Source organism: Hyaena hyaena, unplaced genomic scaffold (genome assembly GCF_003009895.1).
Source record: "Hyaena hyaena isolate Hyena2069 unplaced genomic scaffold, ASM300989v1 scaffold_0, whole genome shotgun sequence".
In the NCBI taxonomy this organism is placed as follows: domain Eukaryota; kingdom Metazoa; phylum Chordata; class Mammalia; order Carnivora; family Hyaenidae; genus Hyaena; species Hyaena hyaena.
The window spans coordinates 10,212,609-10,235,092 of NW_024080632.1; the positions used below are offsets into that span (position 1 = coordinate 10,212,609).

At 49.7% G+C, this 22,484-nt stretch overlaps 1 protein-coding gene across 1 annotated transcript in view; it reads right to left on the reverse strand.

Annotated features, from left to right (window-relative positions):
- NOS1 (nitric oxide synthase 1) overlaps nucleotides 1-22,484 on the reverse strand; it is an 81,703-nt gene that overhangs the window by 30,746 nt on the left and 28,473 nt on the right. Inside the window, exons 4-14 of the mRNA XM_039233421.1 lie at nucleotides 21,961-22,106; nucleotides 19,849-20,011; nucleotides 18,832-18,923; nucleotides 15,386-15,527; nucleotides 12,463-12,602; nucleotides 10,652-10,826; nucleotides 7,130-7,231; nucleotides 5,008-5,202; nucleotides 4,494-4,579; nucleotides 1,519-1,663; nucleotides 154-258 (exon numbers count right to left, since the gene is read on the reverse strand). Of these exons, the coding sequence (XP_039089352.1) occupies nucleotides 154-258; nucleotides 1,519-1,663; nucleotides 4,494-4,579; nucleotides 5,008-5,202; nucleotides 7,130-7,231; nucleotides 10,652-10,826; nucleotides 12,463-12,602; nucleotides 15,386-15,527; nucleotides 18,832-18,923; nucleotides 19,849-20,011; nucleotides 21,961-22,106 (1,491 nt within the window). The remainder of the gene's footprint in view (nucleotides 1-153; nucleotides 259-1,518; nucleotides 1,664-4,493; nucleotides 4,580-5,007; nucleotides 5,203-7,129; nucleotides 7,232-10,651; nucleotides 10,827-12,462; nucleotides 12,603-15,385; nucleotides 15,528-18,831; nucleotides 18,924-19,848; nucleotides 20,012-21,960; nucleotides 22,107-22,484) is intronic.

Genomic DNA, 22,484 nt, shown 5'->3' on the forward strand with positions numbered 1-22,484 from the left:
AATAGACTGAGGTCTTAGAACGGTCCATGTAGAACTTGGATCCAAATCCAAGTCCCGGGCTTTGAGGCTCTGGGAGGATCTGCTACTGAACGGCAGCCCTTCCTTCTTCCCCTTGTTGGAGAACATGCTAGAACAGGTGAAGGCTCATCTCACCTCCCCATTCTCTGGGGGGTCTCCGTTGCCAAAAGTGCTGGTAACCACCAAGACTAGAGTTTCGTGTTCCAGGTGTACAATGTCGTATTCTTCCATGGACATCACCTAGGTGTGCGAGGGGGAAAGGATGGTAGGGAAAGAGGAAGTGAGGTGGTGACAAGGTAAGAGAGAACAAAAAGTGAAGGAGAAGAAGAGAGACAGAGGAAAAACATGAGTCATTTTGAGCCATGTCCTTTGGAAAAAAACCAAAGTTCGGGGTGTCACTATTTCAGTGGGCTCCAGTGGGTAGCGTGGGACCTTTCTTAAAGTCACAGTGGCCTGAAGGACCCCAAAGAACCTGCGGCAATGGTGGAAGGCGCTGGCTGCTAATAGAGACAGATCTTAATCGAGAACGTTGGGTTTCTGATAACCAACTGATCCTGGAATCTTCCTGACCACTTTCAGGCTGGGAACGGCCTAGCCGGGCCTGACCAGGTCTGCTCAGCCTCCTTGCTAATCCTCGCTCCAGCAGCATGGGACCTGGCCCAAATAAGTCTGAGATCCCTGCCGTGAGGAAGATTATTGCCCTCTACCTTGGCATCTTCAAGGAGGTTCTAGGGAAGCCCCGTTTCCCAAGAGGCTGCTTGAAAATAAGCGACCCACGCACAAACATGTTTATATTCTATCCCCTTCTCACTGGGAGATTAGAATACAGTTGACCTCGAACAACATGGGTTTGAACTGCATGGATCCAACTTAAATGTGGATTTTCTCCAATACATATAGTACTGTCAATGCATTTTCTCTTCCTTATGGTTTTCTTAACATTTTCCTTTCTCTAGCTTACTTCGTTGTAAGAATACAGTAATAACATATGTGACATACAAAACAGGTGTTAATCAACGGTTCACGTTATCAGGAAGGCTTCTGGACAGCCAGAGGCTATTGGTAGTTACATTTTTGGGAGTCAAAAGATATGTGTGGATTTCCAGTGCCCCTATCCCCCATCTTTCTCAACGGTCAACCGTACAGACTTGCAAATTCAAGGCTCCGAGAAGTCATTCAGCAAAGAAACCCACTGCACTGTGTTTAATACAGAGCTTCCCAAGCTGACCCTAGAATGTTTTTTTTTTTTTTCATAAACCCTCTAAGATTTTGCTCTGAGATGGGGTTTCATTTTGTGGACTCCCAGACTCGTGGAAGCTCACGGGAAGAGGGGGCATCAAAGTCCCCTGAAATTTACGAGGATGCGCATATGCATGCCGATGGCTACCTTGGGACATGCTTTCACGCATTCTCAAAGGTTCATCTCTGTTGACTTCCCTCTCTCCCCTTCCCAACTATATACACCATGGGGCCAGGGAGCTGGCGCTTCCCCCTACCCACCTTGGCATCAAAGGCATGTTTGAAGATCTCACACAAGGTTTTAGCATAGGCCTGCGATTTGCCCGTCTCTGTGGCATAAAGGATGGTCGCCTTGACCCTCTTGGCCATTGCCTGCCCCATGAGTTTGGCTGAGAACTTGACGGCTCTGGAGAGAAGAGGATGGAGAGGAAAATGGGAAATGTAGAAAAAAGGGATGATGCTAGGCTGGGACTTTGGGGCAAGAACCATGATCCTTGAAATGTAATGGGAGGGAACTTAGTCTCTTGATCTCTGGTGGTTTTAGGGACATTAGAAGCCTGAGTTTAGCACCATACTGACTCGTCATGAGCTAACATGGTTTTGTTAGTTTGTTGCTTGGTTGACCAATCCCAGTCTTGAGAACTTTGGCTTGCCAAGCGTTGCCCCCAAAGATAATCATTCATTCATTCATTTGTTCATTAATCAAACATTTGTTGAGTGCTCAACCATGTGCTAGGCATAGTTATAGGAGCTGAAGGACATAGCCAAGTATCTGTCACAGGGCTTATATTCATGTGTGTGTGTGTGTGAGAAAGAGAGAGAAAAATAGAGAGAATCACTAATAAATCACCAGGCATTGAGTCAGAAGGAAATTTAGAGGTTTACAGATCCACAAAGGAAGGACTAGCCTGGTTTAGTCAGGCTTGCATATTCTGAGTCCTGCACAGAGTCTGCTATCAAATAGGTGCTAAACAAATATCAAAAGAAGGGATGAATTTTATTTTATTTTTTTTTCTTTCATAGTTTATTGTCAAGTGGGTTTCCATATAACACCCAGTGCTCATCCCCACAAGTGCCCTCCTCCATGCCCATCACCCACCTTCCCCTCTCCCCCACCCCCATCAGCCCTCAGTTTGTTCTCAGCATTCAAGAGTCTCTCATGGTTTGCCTCCCTCCCTCTCCCCAACTATTTTTCTCCTTCTCCTCCCCCATGGTCCTCTGTTAAGTTTCTCCTGATCCACTTATAAGTGCAAACATATGGTATCTGTCCTACTCTGCCTGACTTATTTCGCTCAGCATAACACCCTCAAGTTCCATCCATGTTGCTACACATGGCCAGGTTTCATTCTTTCTCATTGCCATGTACTATTCCATCGTGTAGATAAACCACATCGTCTTGATCCATTCGTCCATTGATGGACACTTAGGCTCCTTCCATGAGTTGGCTATTGCTGAGAGTGCTGCTGTGAACACTGGGGTACATGTGCTCCTATGCATCAGCACTCCTGCAAGGGATGAATTTTAAAGATGCTGCTACCACCAGAGCCCTGGGGAGTTGAAATATCAAGTCTAGGCTCTTCCTCGAAAAAACGGAGAATTCAGAACCAGTGTTCCTTTCTTCCCATCTACAAGGGCGTGAGGTGGCCAACCAGTGGCTCAGGAATGCCTGGGCCTCACCTGAGCCAGCGTGACAAATCGCTAATTACCCCCACCTGGGGATTTTTGATGGCAAATTCATCAATAATTTTTTAGAATCAGGGAAAACCACCCACGCTGCAGGAACACTCCGAACCAAGAGGGGGAAATAGAAAAGAATAAAAGGTGCCTGGAGGATTCCCTTTGAATGACTAGAGCACGAAAAAGCATCTATAATTAACTCCCATTGTTTCTACCCCTCACTTAATAGTGCAATTAATGTTTTAGATTTTTTTACCCCCTTCTGCCAGAAACAGTTGAACTGAACTGAAGCCAAAGGCTGCCCTCCCTGAGAATATCTGTGATTCTCTTGTTAGGGAAAGAATGGGTGCTGATGTGTTCTCTTCTGGCTGGAGATCAGGGTAGGTGGAGGGAGAGAGAAAGGAGGGAGAGGGGGAGACAGGTGCTATGGGCCGTGTTAATGGAGCCGGGATCCAGGCTGGAGTCCCTGCAGGATCCACAGCCCTTGCTTCTGGGGTCTAGGGAAAGGATGCCACCTGTTGCACATCTAGGGATTGTATCCAGAGAGTTCTGGGCCCAAGAGGGCTGATGGGGAAGAGCAGCTCGGTGCATACCTAGCTTCTCTGCCAGAAGGTTAACTCCAAACAGGGGTCCCTGCTGAGTGGGCCAGTGAAATTAGTTTTCTTTAGGAGAAGGCTGGCAGCCCCCTTCGGTCATCTCGGTCAGCCCCACCTCACTTGTCAGCGGGTCCTTTGGCTGGCCACACATTCTTCAGGACCATTACTCTCCAGTGGCCTTGGCCCATAAGCCCCCTTCCCTCCCCTCCTTTGCTCAGGTTAGTCTAGTCATCTCATTCTTCAGCCCACTTGGCATCCTCTGAAGGAAGCCCTCTGACCTCCTAATGGGGTTAGGTCTATTTACGGCACCATGAAATCACTCCTTGATGGCACTTGCAGTGTTTTCTGTATTTGTGTGACTCTTCGACAAGTGAATGGCTTTGAGCTTTGACAAGAACGTCATTTATCTGTCTCATCAGGCATCACTGGAACCTAGCATGGTGCCTGGCACAGAACAGGCCCTCGGTGTTCATTTGTTGGCCGAATGAATGAATGAATGAATGAGTGAGTGATGTTAGAATTCAGCCCTGGGTGAGAGCCCTCCGGAGTTGACTTGTCCCAGCTCCTCCCTCCTCTGGGTTCAGCGACTTCCTGTCAGGAGCCTGAAATTGGCCATAGGGGGGAGTACTGATACCATGGAAATTGGCAAATGTTATGAATCTGTTGTTATTATTATTACCGTTATTATTATTTTTAGGAGAGCTGGTTTATCAAAATGTCATTGCCTCTAAGACAAGAATTTAGGAAACAGAGGTGAGGAAAGTGAGGTTGGGAAGGAAAAAAGTTGAAGCAACATCCACATCTCAGACCCTGAGGCAAAGAAGGCACGAGACAGTCAGAGAAAATGGAGAACTCGCATCGCACAAGAGGTCAGAGGCATAGGCCTCTGCCCAGCCTCCTTTTCTGGGGCTCCCTGAGTTGGGGGTGCTCCCATTCCCCACCCTCCATTTCCAGGAGACTTACTCTGCCAGCTTCTTGAAGCCGATGGCACGCCGCTTTGTGGGGGTTCCATTGGTGCCTTTCCAAACATGGGTGTTCCAAGGCTCAGGCTGGGAAGAGAAGACTACAGTCACTGTGAGCGGATCTGGCTCCTCTTGGGAGAGGCTCCGGACTCCTTGGGTGCTTGTGGCTGACCAGCTGTGCCCAACCCTCAGCCCCTGAAGGGAATAATTCTGCTGGTGGTGACCCCAGCGAACCTGGCACAGAGTGGCTGGTCCAGTCTGCCTGCATCGTCCTGCAAGACCCTCCCACTCAGCCCTGGGTCCCTCTAAAACACTCCTGGGGACCACTGACTATTCCTTTGTCTCCATTAGCCTTTTAGCTAGAGCTGTGCTATCCAATATGGCAGCCGCTAGCCACATGGACAATGGAGCCCACGAGTGTCCACAGAGGAAGTCTGAATTGAGACACGCTTGAAGCCAAACATGCATACCAAGTATTGAAGACTTAGCACAAGAGAGACAGGAAGGGTCAGGACCTGGTACTCGAAGGAGGGGGTGAGTCGGTAGTTGAGCATCTCCTGGTGGAAGACGGGGGTGATGCTGCCAGACATGGGGGGCACGATCCACACCCAGTCGGCGGGGCAGCCCCCCCGGCAGCGGTATTCATTCTCCATGTGCTTAATGAAGGACTCGGTGGCAGAGTGGTGGTCAACGATGGTCACTTTGTCACTCTGCGGGAGGAGAGGGGGTAAAAGTCAGGCAGGAAGGGGAGCTGGGGTATTTTTGGGGACTCCCTTCTCCGTTGAACAGTGTTTCCCAAAGGGTGGTCCCCGAGATGATGTGAGGCCCTGTAAACTGATTCTCTGCATTTCTCTCTCAATTATATCCAGGGGAGATTCCCCTTTTCATGTTAATACACCTTTTAATACCTCATTTGCCAATTTTTCTCTCTCCTTGCTCCCTCCTTTCTTTTTTCTTTTCTTTTCTTTTCTTTTCTTTTTTTTTAGCAAGTTTTAGCAAGTAAGAGAAAGCTCAGGCAGCATTTAGCTAGAATTTGACAACTCGGTGTTGTTTTCCTTGTGTTTATTTGCTTATTAATTTAATATTATAATTACCTTCTATTTATGGCAACTGATACTAATTCCATTTATGGCAGTGATACAAAATCCTCTTAAAGTAAAATATTTTAAGTACTAAGGATGGGTTTATTTATCCATTTATTTATTTTTTGAGAGAGAGAGGGCACAAGTGAGTGAGGGGGGAGAGAGAGAGAGAGAGAGCGAGCGAGCGAGCAGCAGGGCTCATCTGAACTGGGGCTCGTGTTCACCCGGTGTGGGACTTGAATTCCCTAACTGTGAAATCACAACCTGATCCAAAGTCCAATGCCTTAACTACTGAGCCACCCAGGGGCCCCAAGGATGGGTTTATTAAAACCAAAACACAGAAATCGCAGTAGCAGTGGGTGGGCTGCATATCGGGATAACCGGTCCCTGGGGCCCGCTCTGGTCGGCCAGTCTGGATTCACACCTTGTCTAAACAGCGCTTTCCCTCTCTGGCTACTTCCCTGCCTCGATCACTCAGCCTGCTCACTGCTGTCTCTGGCTCCCTGGTCCGCATACCAGTCCCCCAAGCCCACTGAGCCATGCTCCATCCTCCTCAGCATCTCCCGAGACCTCACTCCTCCACAGCTGAGAGAGAAGTGGGGGCTCCCTTCCCATCTCAGCCTGTCTCTTCCCTGGAATATTCCTCAGAGTATCCATTCTCCCTACTCCTGACACAGAGGCCTGCAGTTCACATTCACGTCCACCCATGACTTGATGCGTTCATTCTGTGTGTGCCTTCCATGTGTGTCTGGGAGGGTCTAGCTTCCCAGACTCAGCCCCCAGAAGATAGAGCTGGTCTCTGCTACAGAGAGTGAGCTCTACTCTGTAGTCTTCTGGTTTGCCCAGGAAAATACCATCAGCATTGTGCCCATCACGCTGGCACTATTATTAGCAGTGTCTTCCTTTCGCTCTCAAAAGTATCATGCCTTGGGGTGTCTGGGTGGCTCAGTCAGCTAAGCGTTCAGCTCTTGATTACAGCTCAGGTCATGATCTCACGGTTCATGAGTTCAAGCCCCGCATTGGGTTTCTCTCTCTCCCCTTCTCTCTGCCCCTCCCCCTGCTTGCATGCATGCTCTCTCTCTCTTAAAATAAATAACATAAACTTAAAAAAGAGTATCATGGTTTAGATGATAAATTCTACAGCCATCCTCCAGAATTACCACAGAGCCACGCAATGAGGAGCCTGTATGAGTCTGGTTAATGAGGACGAGTGTTTGTGTCCGTTGTGTGACAGTCTGAACCCCAAAGAGGTGGCCAGACACAAAGGACGCTTGCGATCCCAATTCTAATAAATCATCGGCAACTGGTCACGGCTGCCCCTCCCCCATCTACCTATCTCTTCCTCAAATGGTCCCCACCCAGGATCCAAAATGGAGATGGAGATCAAAGCGTACATAATGGGATGTGGACCTCGCTGGTGGACAGATCCNCCCCCCCCCCCCCCCCCCCCCCCCCCCCCCCCCACCAGCCAGGTCTCTTGACCGTCTGCTCCAAGCCTCGGAAGCGTTTTAGTTTCACCTTGGAGGACTGAACCAGGATGGGTGTGCTGTGCTACCTGGAAACTGTAGAGGACAGCAATGTTGATTTCCACCAGCGCCTGGTCCTTCCACAGGGAGGACGTCTTCCTCATGTCCAAGTTCATCTTCTTGGCCACTTCCTGAAAGAGGAAGGAAACACAGACTCACAGGCTGGGCACTTGTGGAGAGGCAGGGCTAGCTAGTGGCACCAATGAATGTCTTAACGAGTGAGTCAACTCATTGCCGGGCTGGTTAACTCACTCAAAAGATTTTTTTTTTTTTTTTTAGTTGAGACCCTACTGGTAGCAGGAAACTAGAGAGACCTGGGTGGCCCTTTTATTTGTGAGTTTCCCTTCTAGTGGTGGAGAGAGACAGTTAATATTAGGATGAGAGCTAATTCCTTGGGAGAAAATAAGGCAAGGAGATGAGATGAAGAGGGATACGCAGGCTGGATTGAGCCAGGATAGTCAGGGAAGGCCGACTGAGGAGGCGGCACTCCAGGTGAAACCAAAATAATGAGAAGCAAGACATCTTCAGGTCTACAGCGGAAGTTCTAGGCAGCAAGGACAGCATGTGCAAAGATCCTGTGGTGGGATCAGGCTTCCACCATCTGAGATACAGAAAGAAGGCTGGTGTGTTTGAAGGGTGGGTAGGGAGTCAAGGGAGTTGGTGGGAGAGAAAGCCTGGACTGGATTGGATCATGCAGGATCTGGGATGAGCCAAGGAGTCGGGATTTTATTCCCAATACTGTATCATGGAAAGAGTCTTTGGAGGGTTTTAAGCAGAAGAGTGGGTCTGAGAGTGACATCACCCACCTTCTAGAAGGACAAGCTTTTCCCACTGACCCTGCTCTAAGCCTGGAGTAGCTACACTTGGGATCCGGATCATGGGTGCTTTGACCTCAGATGGACACCTGCCTGACTCCATCTCACAGAAGAGGAAACTGAGGCTTAGAGAGGTCCGCAGAACCAGCTGGCCTCAAAGCTGGGGCCCAGGCAGATGCATAATGCCCAAGGACCCGCGAGCTGCTACCATAGCCGGCCCACTCCTGTGGCAAAACTACTGGAAAAAACCACAGCAACTCCTGACATTTATGCTACGGCTCAGGAGCTGATGTCAAGAGTTGGGGAACACCCAGCAGCAAATTCATTAATTAGAGCCTCGCTGTGCTTTCCTCTGTCAGTTCCAGTCACTTGTGGGAGCCCAGGTCTCATTATGGGGCTAGCATGCGACAGTTTCTCAGGTTTGGGTAAACCGCTTCCCAGGCCTGCTGTCACCAGTTGTAAATAACAGCCATCGGGCTTGAAGGGCTGGGGCGGGAGACGATCTCATTTAAGTTACTCGGGGATGACTCTTTGCAATCGAAACGTAAGCAGGGATCATGAGAGCAGAGCTCATGTTAATTCATTCTTTGAGGCCGAGGCATTAGGTTCTGCTATGGCCCTTTTGGCAGTGACACATACACACAAAGAATGAAATTTGCTGCTTTACATAAATACATAAAAACCTCGAGTTACATTATGAGAGAGGAAATCGTGTGTAGCCATTATGCTGCGACTGTTACTTCTAGAGCATTCTTTTGCTTAGAAGAATGGAAAGCATTAGCAGAAAAAAAAAAAAAAAGATTATATGATTTTTTTAAAATCCCCGAATGTGACTTGAGGCACATCTATGGAAATTGCCTGAAATGTCTCTTCGTTTCCTGCCAGAAGTTTGGACAGATCAGTGGCTGCCCAGTAGAATCTTCTGGGGGAACCTCTGAAAAATGCTAGTATCTAGGCTCTGTCCCTGCACGATGATATCTGAATCCTGGTGAGTGGGATTCAGGCATCATAAAGTTCTGCAGGTAATTCAAGTGTGTGGCAAGGCTGAGGATCCCTGGCTTCTGTGTCCAAGCTAATACCCGTGGAATTAAAAAAAAAACAAAACAAAACTTGGGACACAGTTGGCATATGACATTGTGCGAGTTTAAGGTGTACAAACGTAAGGTTTTGGCTTGATACATTTATATACTCCAATATGATTACCGCTGTTAGCTAACACCTCTGTCGTGTCACATAATTATTATTTCTTTTTCTGTGGTGGGAACAATTAAGATCTAGTCTCTTAGCAACTTTGAAGTTTATAATTCAGTATTGTGGATTATAATTACCGTTCTGTGCATTAGATTTCCAGAACTTATTTATCTTTCTGCTACAAGTTTGTACCCTTAAACATCTCCTCCCTAACTCCCCCACACACCAGCTCCTGGTGACCAGCGTTCTATTCTCTCTCTCTTTTTTTTTAGGAGTTTGGCTTTTTCAGATTCCACATGTAAGCGGTAGCATACAGTATTTGTCTCTGTCTGACTTAACCCACTCAGGGTAATGTTTCCAAGGTCCATCGACATGAACACCCGTGAATGTTAACAACATCAACCTAATGCTTGATTCTGGGTTCTTTAAAAAAATTTTTTTTTAAATATTTTTATTTATTTCTAGGAGAGAGAGAGAGAGAGACAGCGTGAGCAGGGGAGGGTCAGAGAGAGAGGGAGACACAGACTCTGAAACAGGCTCCAGGCCTGAGCTGGCAGTCAGCACAGAGCCCGACGTGGGGCCCGAACCCACGAACCGCGAGATCATGACCTAAGCGAAAGTCGGACACTTAACCGACTAAGCCACCCAGGCGCCCCTAAAAAATTTTTTTAACGTTTATTCATTTTTGAGAGACAGGTAGAACAGGGGAGGGGCAGAGAGAGAGAGGGAGACGCACAATCCGACACAGGCTCCAGGCTCCGAGCTGTCAGCACAGAGCCCGACGTGGGGTTTGAACTCATGAACTGTGAGATGCCCTGAGCCAAAGTCAGATGCCCAGCCGACTGAGCCACCCAGGCACCCTGTGATTCTGAGTTCTAATCTTCACTTATTTACTGTGTGACATAGGCCCAGGGCTTAACCTCTCTGTTTCTTAGTGCCTCCTTTCGAAACAAGACCCACCACCGCAGACACTTGTTAGGGATAACGGCGTCTGGCAAGGCCACGACTATCCCAATGCACTCGCCAGATCCGAGCTCCAGACTCCATCCCAGCAGCCTTTAGCCGACAAGGATGACTCAGCCAAGAGGGAATCAGACCCTCCACCCAGAAACACGGATGCTGGGGAATCACTGCCAACCCCCTCCCCCTTGTTTTTCAGGAAAGAGGCAAGAAATGTCCCAAGTTCATGAGTCACTTTCAAACCCTTCCAACGAGAGGCTGTGTAGCCGGGTGGTTATGAACTTGGACCACAAAGCCAGACTGTGACTTTGAGCTGCTCACTTTAACCCTCCCAGAGGCCTCAAGTTCCTCATCTGTGAAATGGGGGTTATCTATCATACCTGGAGGCTGTGCCGAGATGAGCTAAGCATGTGACACAAAATGCCGTGAACAGCGTGCGCAGTCCACGCCGTGGGCGCCCTGAGATCACCAGGGGCCTCACCGTGGCTGCAGACATTTCCAAGTTTCCTAGCCCCAAAGCTCAGCTGGGGGGCCCACCCCCCTGCCCTCTGCTGGCCTGTCATGATGGCCGCGGAGGGACCTCACCTCCAGGATGTTGTATCGAGAGTTGTCACAATAGTCGCGGACGCCAATCTCCGTGCCCATGTACCAGCCGCTGAAGGGGCAGGCGCTGAACTCCAGGCCGCCGATCTCCAGCAGCATGCTGGACACAGCGGGGAGGCCGTACCACTTCAGGCCCAGCTCCTTGAACCACTCAAACCTGTGCAGAGTGACATGGCCCAGCTCACCACGGGGCAGTCCCTCAGGCAGACATGTGGGCGGGACAGCCTTAGTCTGGGGATGTGGAAATGCCAGCACCCTCCTGGGACTTGCTATTGTCAGAACCGGACTCCTGGGCTCTGCTTTAGACCTGAGGGATCACGGGCTCCATGGCTGGGTCTGATGATAGGCATGTTTAACATGCTTCCCAGGTGATTTGGGTGAACATCCAGGCCCGAGAACCAGTGCACCGGCCGGGCTGCTGTTTTTCTCCCAAACCCACTCTTGAAAGTTAATCCAGGAGAAAAGGGAGTTTGCTGAATTCCTTCCTACCTCAGGGCCTTTGCATGGCAGTCCCTTCCGCCTGGGATATTCATTCTTCCTTCTGTGTCTGTCCAGCCCTTACCCAAACGTTAATTCTCAGCTAATGTTGCTTACTCTTCGAAGGCTTTGCTGATGCCCAGTTTAGGATGTGTCAGGCAACTATGATGCCCCTGTGCACCATAAAATTTCTTTTGCAGCACTTTACTGGAATTAAGTGGCTATTTGGGTAACAGTATGTGTAAATTCTCCCCCTGGAGTTCGAAAGCGTCATGGAGGCAGAGACCAAGTCGGCTACGGGGGCCGGCCCAGGGCAAGAATAATAAACTGTGCTGAACAAGCGAATGAGTAAGTGAATGCGTTAATGAATGGTATGCCAGGTTTCACCACGGAGACTGGGTGAGTTCCCAGATATTGGGCAGTGTCATGGCCTCAGGACACCCCCTCCCTCTCCAGGGCTGGGACTGGGGTGAAATAAGCAAGCCACTAGCCTTGGGTGCAAAATCTAAGGGTGCACCAACAGGCCTAGGAATTGAGTCCAATACTGCTTTTGATTTACATTATATTCCAAATTAACTCAACGTTTTTCAAAAAATCACAATCAATGCAAAAAAAAATCCACTGTGAACAAAATATCCAAAATTTAAATGAAAACGGGTCTCACCTTGCACAGGCCTGACTCACCTACTTCACCTGCATTTCAGCCCTGAACTGGATCCTGTCTTTATTAGAAAATTTCAGGTAAAAATATTTAAATTTGGATTGAATTTTTTGATATAAAATTGATTTTCATAAGTATATTACATGAAAATAATATTTATCTTGATCACTGAGCTTTGGGGCACCCTTCCCTCACCCTACCCCCCAATTTTGCCTCCAAGGCTACTGTCTCACTAAGGACCTCTCTTACTCTCAAAGTGTGAGTTTGCTTGTGCGGCTGGCCCAGCCCTTGCAGTTCCTTCCTGGCTCCAAATTCCTTTTGAACTTGACCCACGTCAGGTCACATAGTTCTAGGGCTCACAGGACAGGAGGTGCCCTCATACGGCTGGAAAAAGGGCAGGTCCTGGCTGAGCTTGGGAGGAGGGTGAGGAGGGAGATTCTGATTCAGAAGAGATGGTGGTCCTCCGGCTAGTCAGGAGGACTTACTCATTCTTGGGGAAGCCCACACTCTGCCCAAGGCCACCGTGAGGAAGGGGCCAGACCCCCCCTTTCAGCCTCCGTCCAGGCTGGAGGGAGAGCCGGGGGTTAGGGATGGGTAAGGAGGGGCGCCGGGCGAATCCACCCACCCTCACGCACCCCATGCCAGTCCCTCTTACTTGGGGTGCCTGATGGGCACTTCCAGCACCAGCTCTGGGGGAATCTGGAAGAGCTCGGGGTCGTTGCCATTGGCCTGGAGCAGGAGTGGCAGCACATCGAAGCGGCCTCTTGGGGGTTTCCAGCCTTGCTGGATGCAGATCTGCAACCAGAAGGGGCCAGGTCACAACCAGCCGCGGTCAACATGTCCTCAGACCCTCCAGACGCTATGGCAATGGAGGGCAGGGCAGAGGCCCCAGTGCAAGCCTGCCAGCAGCACCTTCCTCTGGAGGCTCGGGCCACGCCACCCCCGCCATACAGTTCTGTCTGACATCACACGTGTCTGTCTATGTGCCTTCTCCTGGCCCTCAGGACAGAAGGCAAATCTGGTCTCCTGCACTGCGCTCTGTTACGTTTTCTGAGTTCTTCTTGCGGCCCCAGAACTCCGGAGGGTTAAGAGCTGAATCTGCGTCTGTGATGCCCTCGAGCACAGGGTCCAGGATGTCCTACTAACTCGCTCTGGAGCTGTTTGCATCGGGCACCCTGAGAGATACAGAAAATCTACCATAGTTGGTGAGCGCAGAATTATCAGAATTTGTGCATAAATGCATCTGTGAGAGCAGCGGTCCAATGAAAATATAAAGCCAGCCACATAGGCAATTAACAAATTTTTCGAGTAGCCACGCTTGAAAAAGTAAACAAAAGTCCAACAAAGATCAGGTGCAATAATTTAAATGATATATTCATTTTAATAATATGTCAACAATTTAAAAAGTTCAATACTATTCAAGTTAGAAATCACAATTATAATTTATTATAGTAATATCAATTTATTAATACTGTATTAAAGTATTGCTATCAATATATTAATATATTTGACATTAAGGTTAAATATGTAATATATTTATTCAACAAATATATCAAATATATACTGTATAATGTATAACTAAGTGTATGAATCATCATTAATTTATTAATGATAAATTATTAAATACATTATTATTATTATTTTTAATGTTTTATTTATTTCTAGGAGAGAGAGAGAGAGAGAGACAGCGTGAGCAGGGGAGGGTCAGAGAGAGAGGGAGTCACAGACTGAAACAGGCTCCAGGCTTTGAGCTGGCAGTCAGCACAGAGCCCGACGCGGGGCTCGAACCCACGAACCGCGAGATCATGACCTAAGCGGCAGTTGGACGCTTAACCGACTAAGCCACCCAGGCGCCCCTAAATACATTATTAATATTACTATAATAAGATACTTAACATTAACAAATTTTCATACATTTATGAACTCAATAGGTGTATTAATTATTAATAAATATAATAGATTAGCCTAACATTATCTACAATATTATTTCAACCTGTAATTGAGGTAAAAATTATTAATGAGGTAGTTCCCACTCTCTGTTTTGTTCTCAGCCTCTGAGACGCGGTGTGTCGTTTACACCCGTGACGCACCTCAGTTTGGACTCAACACATTTCCAGTGCTCACTGGCCACACGTGGCCAGGGGCTGCCGCACTGGACCGTGTAGAGCCGGAGGGTTTCGAAAGATACAGGCATGTGGTTATGTTCGGGGAGATTCTTTCTGCCGTGTTAGTAGAAAGAGGAAGTAGGAAATCAGGGGCTGAGACGAACATGTGCTGTCAGCGAGGTTTCTGGAGACAGAAGGGGAGGGAGAGGCTGTGGCGTTTATGTTCTGGTGGCCGTGAGGACAAGGTCAGCCAACGATGCAGTTAGCGCTCAGCCAAGTGGAGCCGGAGTCTGGCTGCGTCTAAACCGGCACAGGTGCAACTCCTGGTCGCCCTGGTTACAGCCCCTTCTTCCCGGTAATAACATTTCAATAAGAAAAGCCGCATGCAAATGAAGTCAGCAGGGAGGGGGTGGAGCAAGCTGCATGCAAATGAAGTCAGGGTGGGGGGGTGGGGGGGGTTTGGGCTTGCCAGCTGGGTCCTGAGGAAGGTCCGGGGCTGGGGTGTGAGGGAAGAACAGATGAACCTCGGCTGGGGTTGAGTGGCTGATAAGGAAAAGGGATTCCGGGCCGTGTGCCTGAGATCATTCTAGGCATGGGTGTGCCCGTGGTGTCTCTCGTGGGCACGGTGCTAGAAGCTACCATGACTTACCTGTGCTGCATCACCACCCAATGGGGTGATGGTGGTGTTTGCTTTCCTGGTGGCTTTTATCTTAAACTGTTTTATTCTTTTTTTAATTTATTTTGAGAGAGAGAGAGAGAGACAACGCGTGAGCAGGGAGGGGCAGAGAGAGAGGGAGACACAGAATCGGAAGCAGGCTCCAGGCTCCAAGCTGCCAGCACAGAGCCCCACACGGGGCATGAACCCATGCACTGTGAGATCATGACCTGAGCCAAAGTCAGACGCTCAACAGACTGAGGCCCCCAGGCGGCCCTCGTGGTGGCTTTTATGAATTCACTTGGGCTCCCAGGAGCTGTGTTCGTACCATGCAGAGACAAGCCCATCCAAAGAAGGGGTGGGTGGGCAGGCAGAATTGCTGCATCGACAGATGAATGAATGATAGGAGTCTGCCATAGTGCCCAATCCAGAGGCAGCAAATGCCAGACACGGCTCCCACAATCAGCATCTCTCCTGCTGGTGGGAGGCAGGAGATTTGGACTGTACTTCTGGCTTTCCCTCTGCTCATTTAGTAGCCTTTTTATAACTCATGTGGCCATGGGGAGACTCAGTCTACTCGTCTGTAAAATGGGGCAACAGTTCCTATCAGGAGGGTCGGGCGAGGTAATGGATGAAAATGACCAAACGACCAGCTGTAAGGGAACCAGGTGGACTGGGGGCAGCCCAGAGGAGCAGGGGGTCTGGAGAGGAGTAAACGGTAACCCACTGGCTGCTTTCCCTATGGCGGTAACATTAAAAGAAGAAAAGGCCATGGATAAAGACAGTTTGGGGGACCGGGTGGGGTGGGAGGCACACACCTCTGTGAATTCCACATTGGCCGGGTCCCCTAGGATGGAGCCGTCGGGCTTCTTGTAGCCAGCATAGCGGATGAGCTGAGAGTTCCAGACTCGGAAGTCGTGCTTGCCGTCAGTCCTCTGGGGGAATATGGTGATGGCGGATCTGCGGTGGAGAGAGGGAAATGAGGCGCCTGGTGGGCGCACTGCAAAGACGTCACCCAGGCCACCAACTGAGGCTCAGGGTGGATTGCCTCTGTGCCAAGGTCCCCAAGAGCCCACGGAGCTGCTGTTGGAAGGGAGGGACCATGCCCTGGCCCTCCACTGGACCACTGGTCTGAGGAAGGGTAGGGTATGGGAGGCCCCACACCAGCTCGCTTAAGAGCAGAGCATACTGCTCTAACTGGAGACTTTGAAGCACTCTTGACTTGGGCCAGTTTTCCAGGGGTTCTTTGGCAGCCGGGAATCTCCATGGAAACAACGGGGGACCCTCTTTCCCCTTGAAGAGTGAACACCACTGATTTCAACTTCCACTCTTGCTCTTTTACCCCCATCCTTACTTTTCCCCTACTTGCCACCCCTCCCCCGAACCATACCAGTATCTACAGACACAGGACTAAGAAGAAATCAACGTCCCTTGTAAATCACGTTTATTTACTTTAAAGGAAAACTGGAGATCGCCACTGGCCTCACCTCCCTCAACTGGAACTGCGAGGCCATATACTATTACTATGTTGCAGAAATATCTGTGCTTGTTGAAGACACTGAGCCGGAGCCCAGCTCGCTCCCCTAAAGGGGACATCACCAGCGTTAGGCGTTAATGATATCTCAGCACCAAACTGAGACTTTTGTCTTTGGGATCATGAGAAGGACTGAAAGCAACTGAAAGGAGAATGACTTCTTTACGACGGGATTTCAGCGTTATTTCCTACCAGCGGCTCTTGCCATCCTGACTCAACAGCCCCATCAGGGGACTCGATCCCGGGCTGTGGGAGACACCACCCTGGCTCGGGTCAGTGTGAGGATCACACGGTAAGGCCACCTCATTGCTTTCAGATCCTTTCCTACACACACCCTGCCCCTGGACCTTTGCCCTGCTATCCAGCTCAGCTGGAATCCCTCACTGCTGTCGTGTACCCAAGTTCAAGGCCAGACTCAAGATTCACCTCCTCCACAAAGCATCCCCTGTCTTATCTGTTCCCAGGACCACCTTCTTTCTGAGCCCACGTAGGTCTTTTTTTTTTTTTTTTAATTTTTTAATTCATTTCTAGGAGAGAGAGAGACAGCGTGAGCAGGGGAAGGTCAGAGAGAGAGGGAGTCACAGACTCTGAAACAGGCTCCAGGCTCTGAGCTGGCCGTCAGCACAGAGCCCGACGCGGGGCTCGAACCCACGAACCGCGAGATCATGACCTAAGCGAAAGTCGGACGCTTAACCGACTAAGCCACCCAGGCGCCCCTGAGCCCACGTAGGTCTTACCGTGTGCGCAAGACAGTATTGCATTTAATACTGCAGGGACGGACGCTGAGTCTAGAACGGGGGCTGAAGGTGGAAGTCACATAGGTCCACCAGGGCTCTTAGCAGTCTTGTGGCAAAGGCGCCATATTGGAGACGAACACAGAATGAGTCAAACTGTCAGTGTTCCCTCTAGCAGTAAGACACACTGCCGTTTCTTTGGTTGAGCACCAGATACAGGCTGTTTGTGTAAAATATATATTTAAAAGGCACGTTTAGAAACACCAGAGTCGCATACAGCGGGCGGAATCCTTACTCTGTGTGCGGGAACTGAGACCCGCAGAAGAAATAGAATACGCTTCTGTTTCCTAAACACAATTTCACTGAATGGCAGATCGAATGCCCTGCTCTGTTTAAATTCCATCTCTCTCTTTCCCTCCCTTCTTCTCCCTTGCCAGCCTTCCTGTTATGTTTCGATAATTTCTATATATGGCCTTCTTATCATGTCCAGATTTGTGGTTTAAAACTTGTGGGGGCGCCTGGGTGGCTCAATCGATTAAGTGTCTGACTTTGGCTCAGGTCATGATCTAGCGGTTCGTGCATTCGAGGCCTGCGTCGGGCTATCTGCAGTTGGTACAGAGATCCCCGGTCTTCCTCTCTCTCTGCCCCTCCCTCACGTTGCACATTTTTTTCCTCTCTCTCTGAGAAATAAATAAACATTAAAAAAATTTTTTGGAAACTTGTGAAAAAAAATGGGGTGCCTGGATCACTCAGTCAGTGGAGTGTCTGACTCTTGATTTCCACTCAGATCATGGTCTCAGGGTTGTGGGATTGAGCCCTCCATCTGGCTCCATGCTGATCATGGAGTCTGCTTGGGATTCTCTCTCTCTCTCTCTCTCTCTCTCTCTCTATCTCTTTTCTCTACCCCTCTCGACTCGTGCTCTCTCTCTAAAGTAAAATTTTTTAAAAAGTGTAAAAAAAAAAGGAATCGGCTGAATATTTTCTTTAATAAAAGATCTCAAGAAGACCCTCAACTGAAAACTGAAAAAAGTGGAGGTGCACTGTCTGGCTTCCGGTGACCCCCCACCCCGATACTGCCTTGGAATAGCACCGTTTGGAAACTACCAGAACCACCCATCAGCTCTTTGAGGGCTGAGACCTTGACCCTTTGGTGTTCTCCGAGGGGTGAGGTCTTTCAGGAAAAGATCTGACTACTACTTCCCCGAGCAGCTTCTGGGCTTCCATGACAGACCCTTTCCCACTGGTGGGCTCAGCTGGGACACATTTCCTTCTCAAGGAAGGGACCCATCCAAGAAAACCCATGCTGGATGCAAATAAGCCACTAGGGGGGGCTGGTGGGACTGTCCCTGCTGTGGTCCACAGGGCCCCACCCCGGGGCCGGTCCTCGGCGGCTGGACCAGATGCCTGGGCAGGGCTCATCGCACAGGAGTAACACGTCTAACGGCTGGGCTGCGGGGTCCCCAGCTGTCGCCTTCCAGCTGCCACTGGCCAGTGTGGAAGCCAGCAGCTCACATCGGTGCCTCCCTGTCTTCGCTTCCTTCCCGGGCTGGTTCTTAGGAATCCAAGGCGTGGCTCGCTTGGCTTAACCTGGAGGAGCAGTGCTCACAGCGGCAGGAAGCAAACTTCTCTTTTAAATCCCGGGAGATTCTGAGGCAGCTCCAGGCAAAAGAGCGAGAGCTGGTAAAAGCACGTCACCATTGGCAATGGGACTTTTGAGTCCGGGCAACGGGAAACACCCCTTCCTGCCCCCTCCACGGCTGAGAATGAACTGTGAGGGTTGAACGGGATTTTGGTTGCCACGCAAGAGTCTGTTTCTTCCGGAAGAGACAGCACATGGCAGGTGGAACAACGAAGCCCGGCCGCCTCTGGCCGTGTGGCACATCTCCCCAAGAGGAGACAGACGGGGAGCCTTTCCCCAGCAGGTGGGCCCACTCCACACCCAACAGTCAATGCCCTGGGGCCATCGGACCCCCCTCCCCGGAGCCGGTGGGCTCACCTGAGGTTCCCTTTGTTGGTGGCATACTTGATGTGGTTGCAGATGTAGTTGAACATCCCGTGAGCGGTGGTGCAGTCGCGGGCATCGAACACCTGCAAAGGATACACGGTGAGAGCGGGCGCCTCCTCCTTCCCTCCTCGGTTCCCCGGCGCAGCCTTCCCGCAGGGACGGGAACTGGAGCCCACGCCACCTGCTGTCCCTCTAGAGTAGCGGGCACTCCACGCGTGTGATCCGGGCTGGCGTTTATGGTTTCTTTTTCCTGTCCTAATAACCACGGTCAATCAGACCAGAAAACCTCCCCTGAAGGCAGGCGTGGTGTGTAGGTGAAGGCGGTGAAGGGGTGATGAGCAAAAAGGAGACTCGGGCGGGCTGCAGGGTTTTTCTGCTAGGTCACTAGGGATGAGGGATTTAAAAACAAAAATCAAACACCCCCCACCCCACCTTGATAACGAATCTACTTCTTATTTCAAACTATTCCCCAAGGGGGCAGAAATCCTTGCAGGGGACAGAGAATCTAACGCTTTCAGAGAGTAGGTGGATAATATAGCTACGCAAAGCGTAGGCGGAGCACTAAAGAGAGTGGTAAGGGTCTGTGGTAAAGTGGACTTAACCAAGAGACGTGCAAGTTCCTTTAAAAAAAACCAAAACGCTGCATTGGGGCGCCTGGCTGGCTCAGTCGGTTGAGCGTCTGACTCTTGATTTCGGCTCAGGGCATGACCTCATGGTTCGTGATATCGAGCCCCACGTCGGGCTCTGTGCCGACAGTGCTGAGTCTGCTTGGGATTCTCTCTCTCTGTCTCTCTCTCTGCCCCTCCCCCACACCTCTCTCAAAATACAAATAAACATTAAAAAAAAAAAAGCCCAGCATGTTGGCTAAGTGAGACCTGACTGTGAGGCAGGGACCCCGCGACCACCGTCCGGGATTTCGCCACACCGGCCAGGTGGCCTTGGTGAGAGCCGGCCCTTTGTACGGCCCCTTCCCTCCCTCCCCACCCTCCAAGGAGCCTCACCCCCTACCTGCAGCTTGGACCACTGGATCCTGCCCACGCAGCGGGAGGCGTTCCGCCAAGCATGCTTGGCCCCGTAGATGAGCTCTGTGTCCTTGAGCTGGTAGGTTCCGGTGGTTTCGATCTCTTTATTCACCTCTTCCAGCCTCTCCGTGTGGGCTTTGGAGCCAAATCTGAGTGAGGAGGGAAGGGACATGGGAGTGTCACCTTCTCTCCCGAGTCAGGGGTCGGTGGAAGGAGTGAGCCGTTCCGCGCGGCCAGAAGCTGCAGCAAGTGTGGGTTGATGCGGACACGGTGGTTCAAACATAGGTGGCCTGTGAATGCCAGGGTCCACAAAGGCCCACGGCGACCGAGCTGGCTGGGTGGAGACTGCAACCGACCAGAGAGCCTGTACCTGGCTTTCATTTCAGGAGAAGAGCACTGGGTGTTACATGTAAGAGATGAACCACTAAATTCTATTCCAAACAAACAAACAGATAAAATTCGATTGAAAACAAAAACAGAAACAAACAAATAAAACCAAAGATCTCCTTTCAAGAGGAACTGGAGAGAGAGAGAGAGAGAGAGAGAGAGAGAGAGAGAGAGAGGGAGGGAGACACAGAATGTGAAACACTCTCCAGGCTCTGCGCTGTCAGCACGGAGCCCAACACGGGGCTCAAACTCACAAACTGTGAGCTCATGCCCTGAGCCGAAGTCAGACACTTAACCGTCTGAGCCACCCAGGCGCCCCTTTATTTATTCGTTTTTAAAGATCTTATTTTAAAGTAATCTCTCCACCCAATATGGGGCTCAGACTCACAACCCCAAGATCAAAAATCGCATGCTCCACCGACTGAGCCATTTTTCCCCTTAAATTTGCTTACTGTTAAGTTGGCTTACATATAACACCCAGTGCTCATTCCAACAAGTGCCCTCCTCCATGCTGACTGAGCCATTTTTAAAGAGAAATCTTCTCATTTTTAAGTGATGACAAGGAATTCAAGTAGAGAAGGCTGAAAAAAATTATTATGAAAAATTTGGGGCTTACAAAAAGGTATCGAGAATACTGTGATGAATACCCAAGCCTGAGAAATACTAAATGAGGGGCACCTGGCTGGCTCAGTCAGAGGAGCGTATGACTCTTGATCTCAGGGTCATGAGTTTGAGCCCCATGTTGGGTGGAGAGATTACATAAATAAATAAAACTTTAAAAAATAATAAAAGAGAAATGATATTATAATTCCTTGGGGACTATTTTTCCATCATTTAAAAAATTTTGTTTAAATGTTTTTATTTATGATTGAGAGACAGAGACAGAGCATGAGCAGGGGAGGGGCAGAGAGAGGGGGAGACACAGAATCCGAAGCAGGCTCCAGGCTCTGAGCTGTCAGCACAGAGCCTGACGTGGGGCTCGAACCCACAAACCGTGAGATCATGACCTGAGCTGAAGTTGGACGCTTAACCGACTGAGCCCCCCTGGGCGCCCCAACTATTTTTCCATCATAACCCATTTTCTTCCTGGAAGTGTCTCAAGCTTTTCTCCATATATTTGTCACATGTGTATATATTCCCTAAATCACACACTGTATTATTCTGTATGTTTACAAAGCTTATATAAATGATGCTAACCTGAATGCATTCTTCTACAAACTTATCCTTTCTACCTTTTGCAGAGTTATTTTCAAGCTTCATTCCCACCAATGTGCTGAGGGCTACCTCGTTCACTTTGTACAGCTGTATAATATTCCGTAACTCAGAAAATACCACCACATCCCCACACATCCTCCTGTTGAGGGAGTCGAGGTGGTTTCTGGTTGGCTCTTTCCTTTTAAATTTTTTCCCATTAAATTCACATTTCAGTGAACACTTACACGCATATCTTCTGGTGAACAAGGGGAGAGTTTCTTTTATACCTGGGCACGGAGTTGCTTGAACTATTATAAATTTAAGCAACACTTTGCAGGCCAAACCAAGACATTTCTGGGGGCCAGATTTGGCCCCCGGGCCACTAGTTTTTAACCCATGCGTACATGGTGGGCAGAGCCCTTACGCTGGGTTCAACTGTCTGAAGAGCTGGAGTTGAAGTCTTTGTCCCAGGTACTTGGTAACTCGCCCTGGGTCCCCGGAGCCAACATACACTTGCCTTTTAATTGATGAGTAGTACTGGTCAATGAACTCTTTGGCGAGAGGGAAGAGCTGTTCTTTCGTGCGGACGTCCTCGGGCCTTCGAATTTGCTGAGAGGGAAGCATGATGGAGCCCATGCAGATGTGCTCGGTGCAGCCCGTTTCCTGGAGGGAAAGAGAGATTCGAGCTACCACGTGCAGGCCCGCGTCGGGCTGAGGACATGGGTCTGACGTTGGTGGTGGAGTTGACTTGGCCTTTAATTCCCAAACAGGCCTGCTCAAGTGCCAGCTTCCGGCCGTTGTAGGATGGGGTCATCAGGCCTGGTAGGGAATGATGGGCGGCGTTCTGGGGTTCTGAAAGTGTTTGCTCTACTTGGCTTGGGGAAGAGGGGCTTCCTGACTGGCTCTCCCTAAGCGTCAGACTCACTGCTGCTGAATCCTCAAGTAGTTTTTGATCCCATATTCATCAAGGAAGAACTGCTAGTATGGCTGAACACATTTATGGGATGCTGATTGCAAGGAAGTCGCCCCAATTCCTCACTT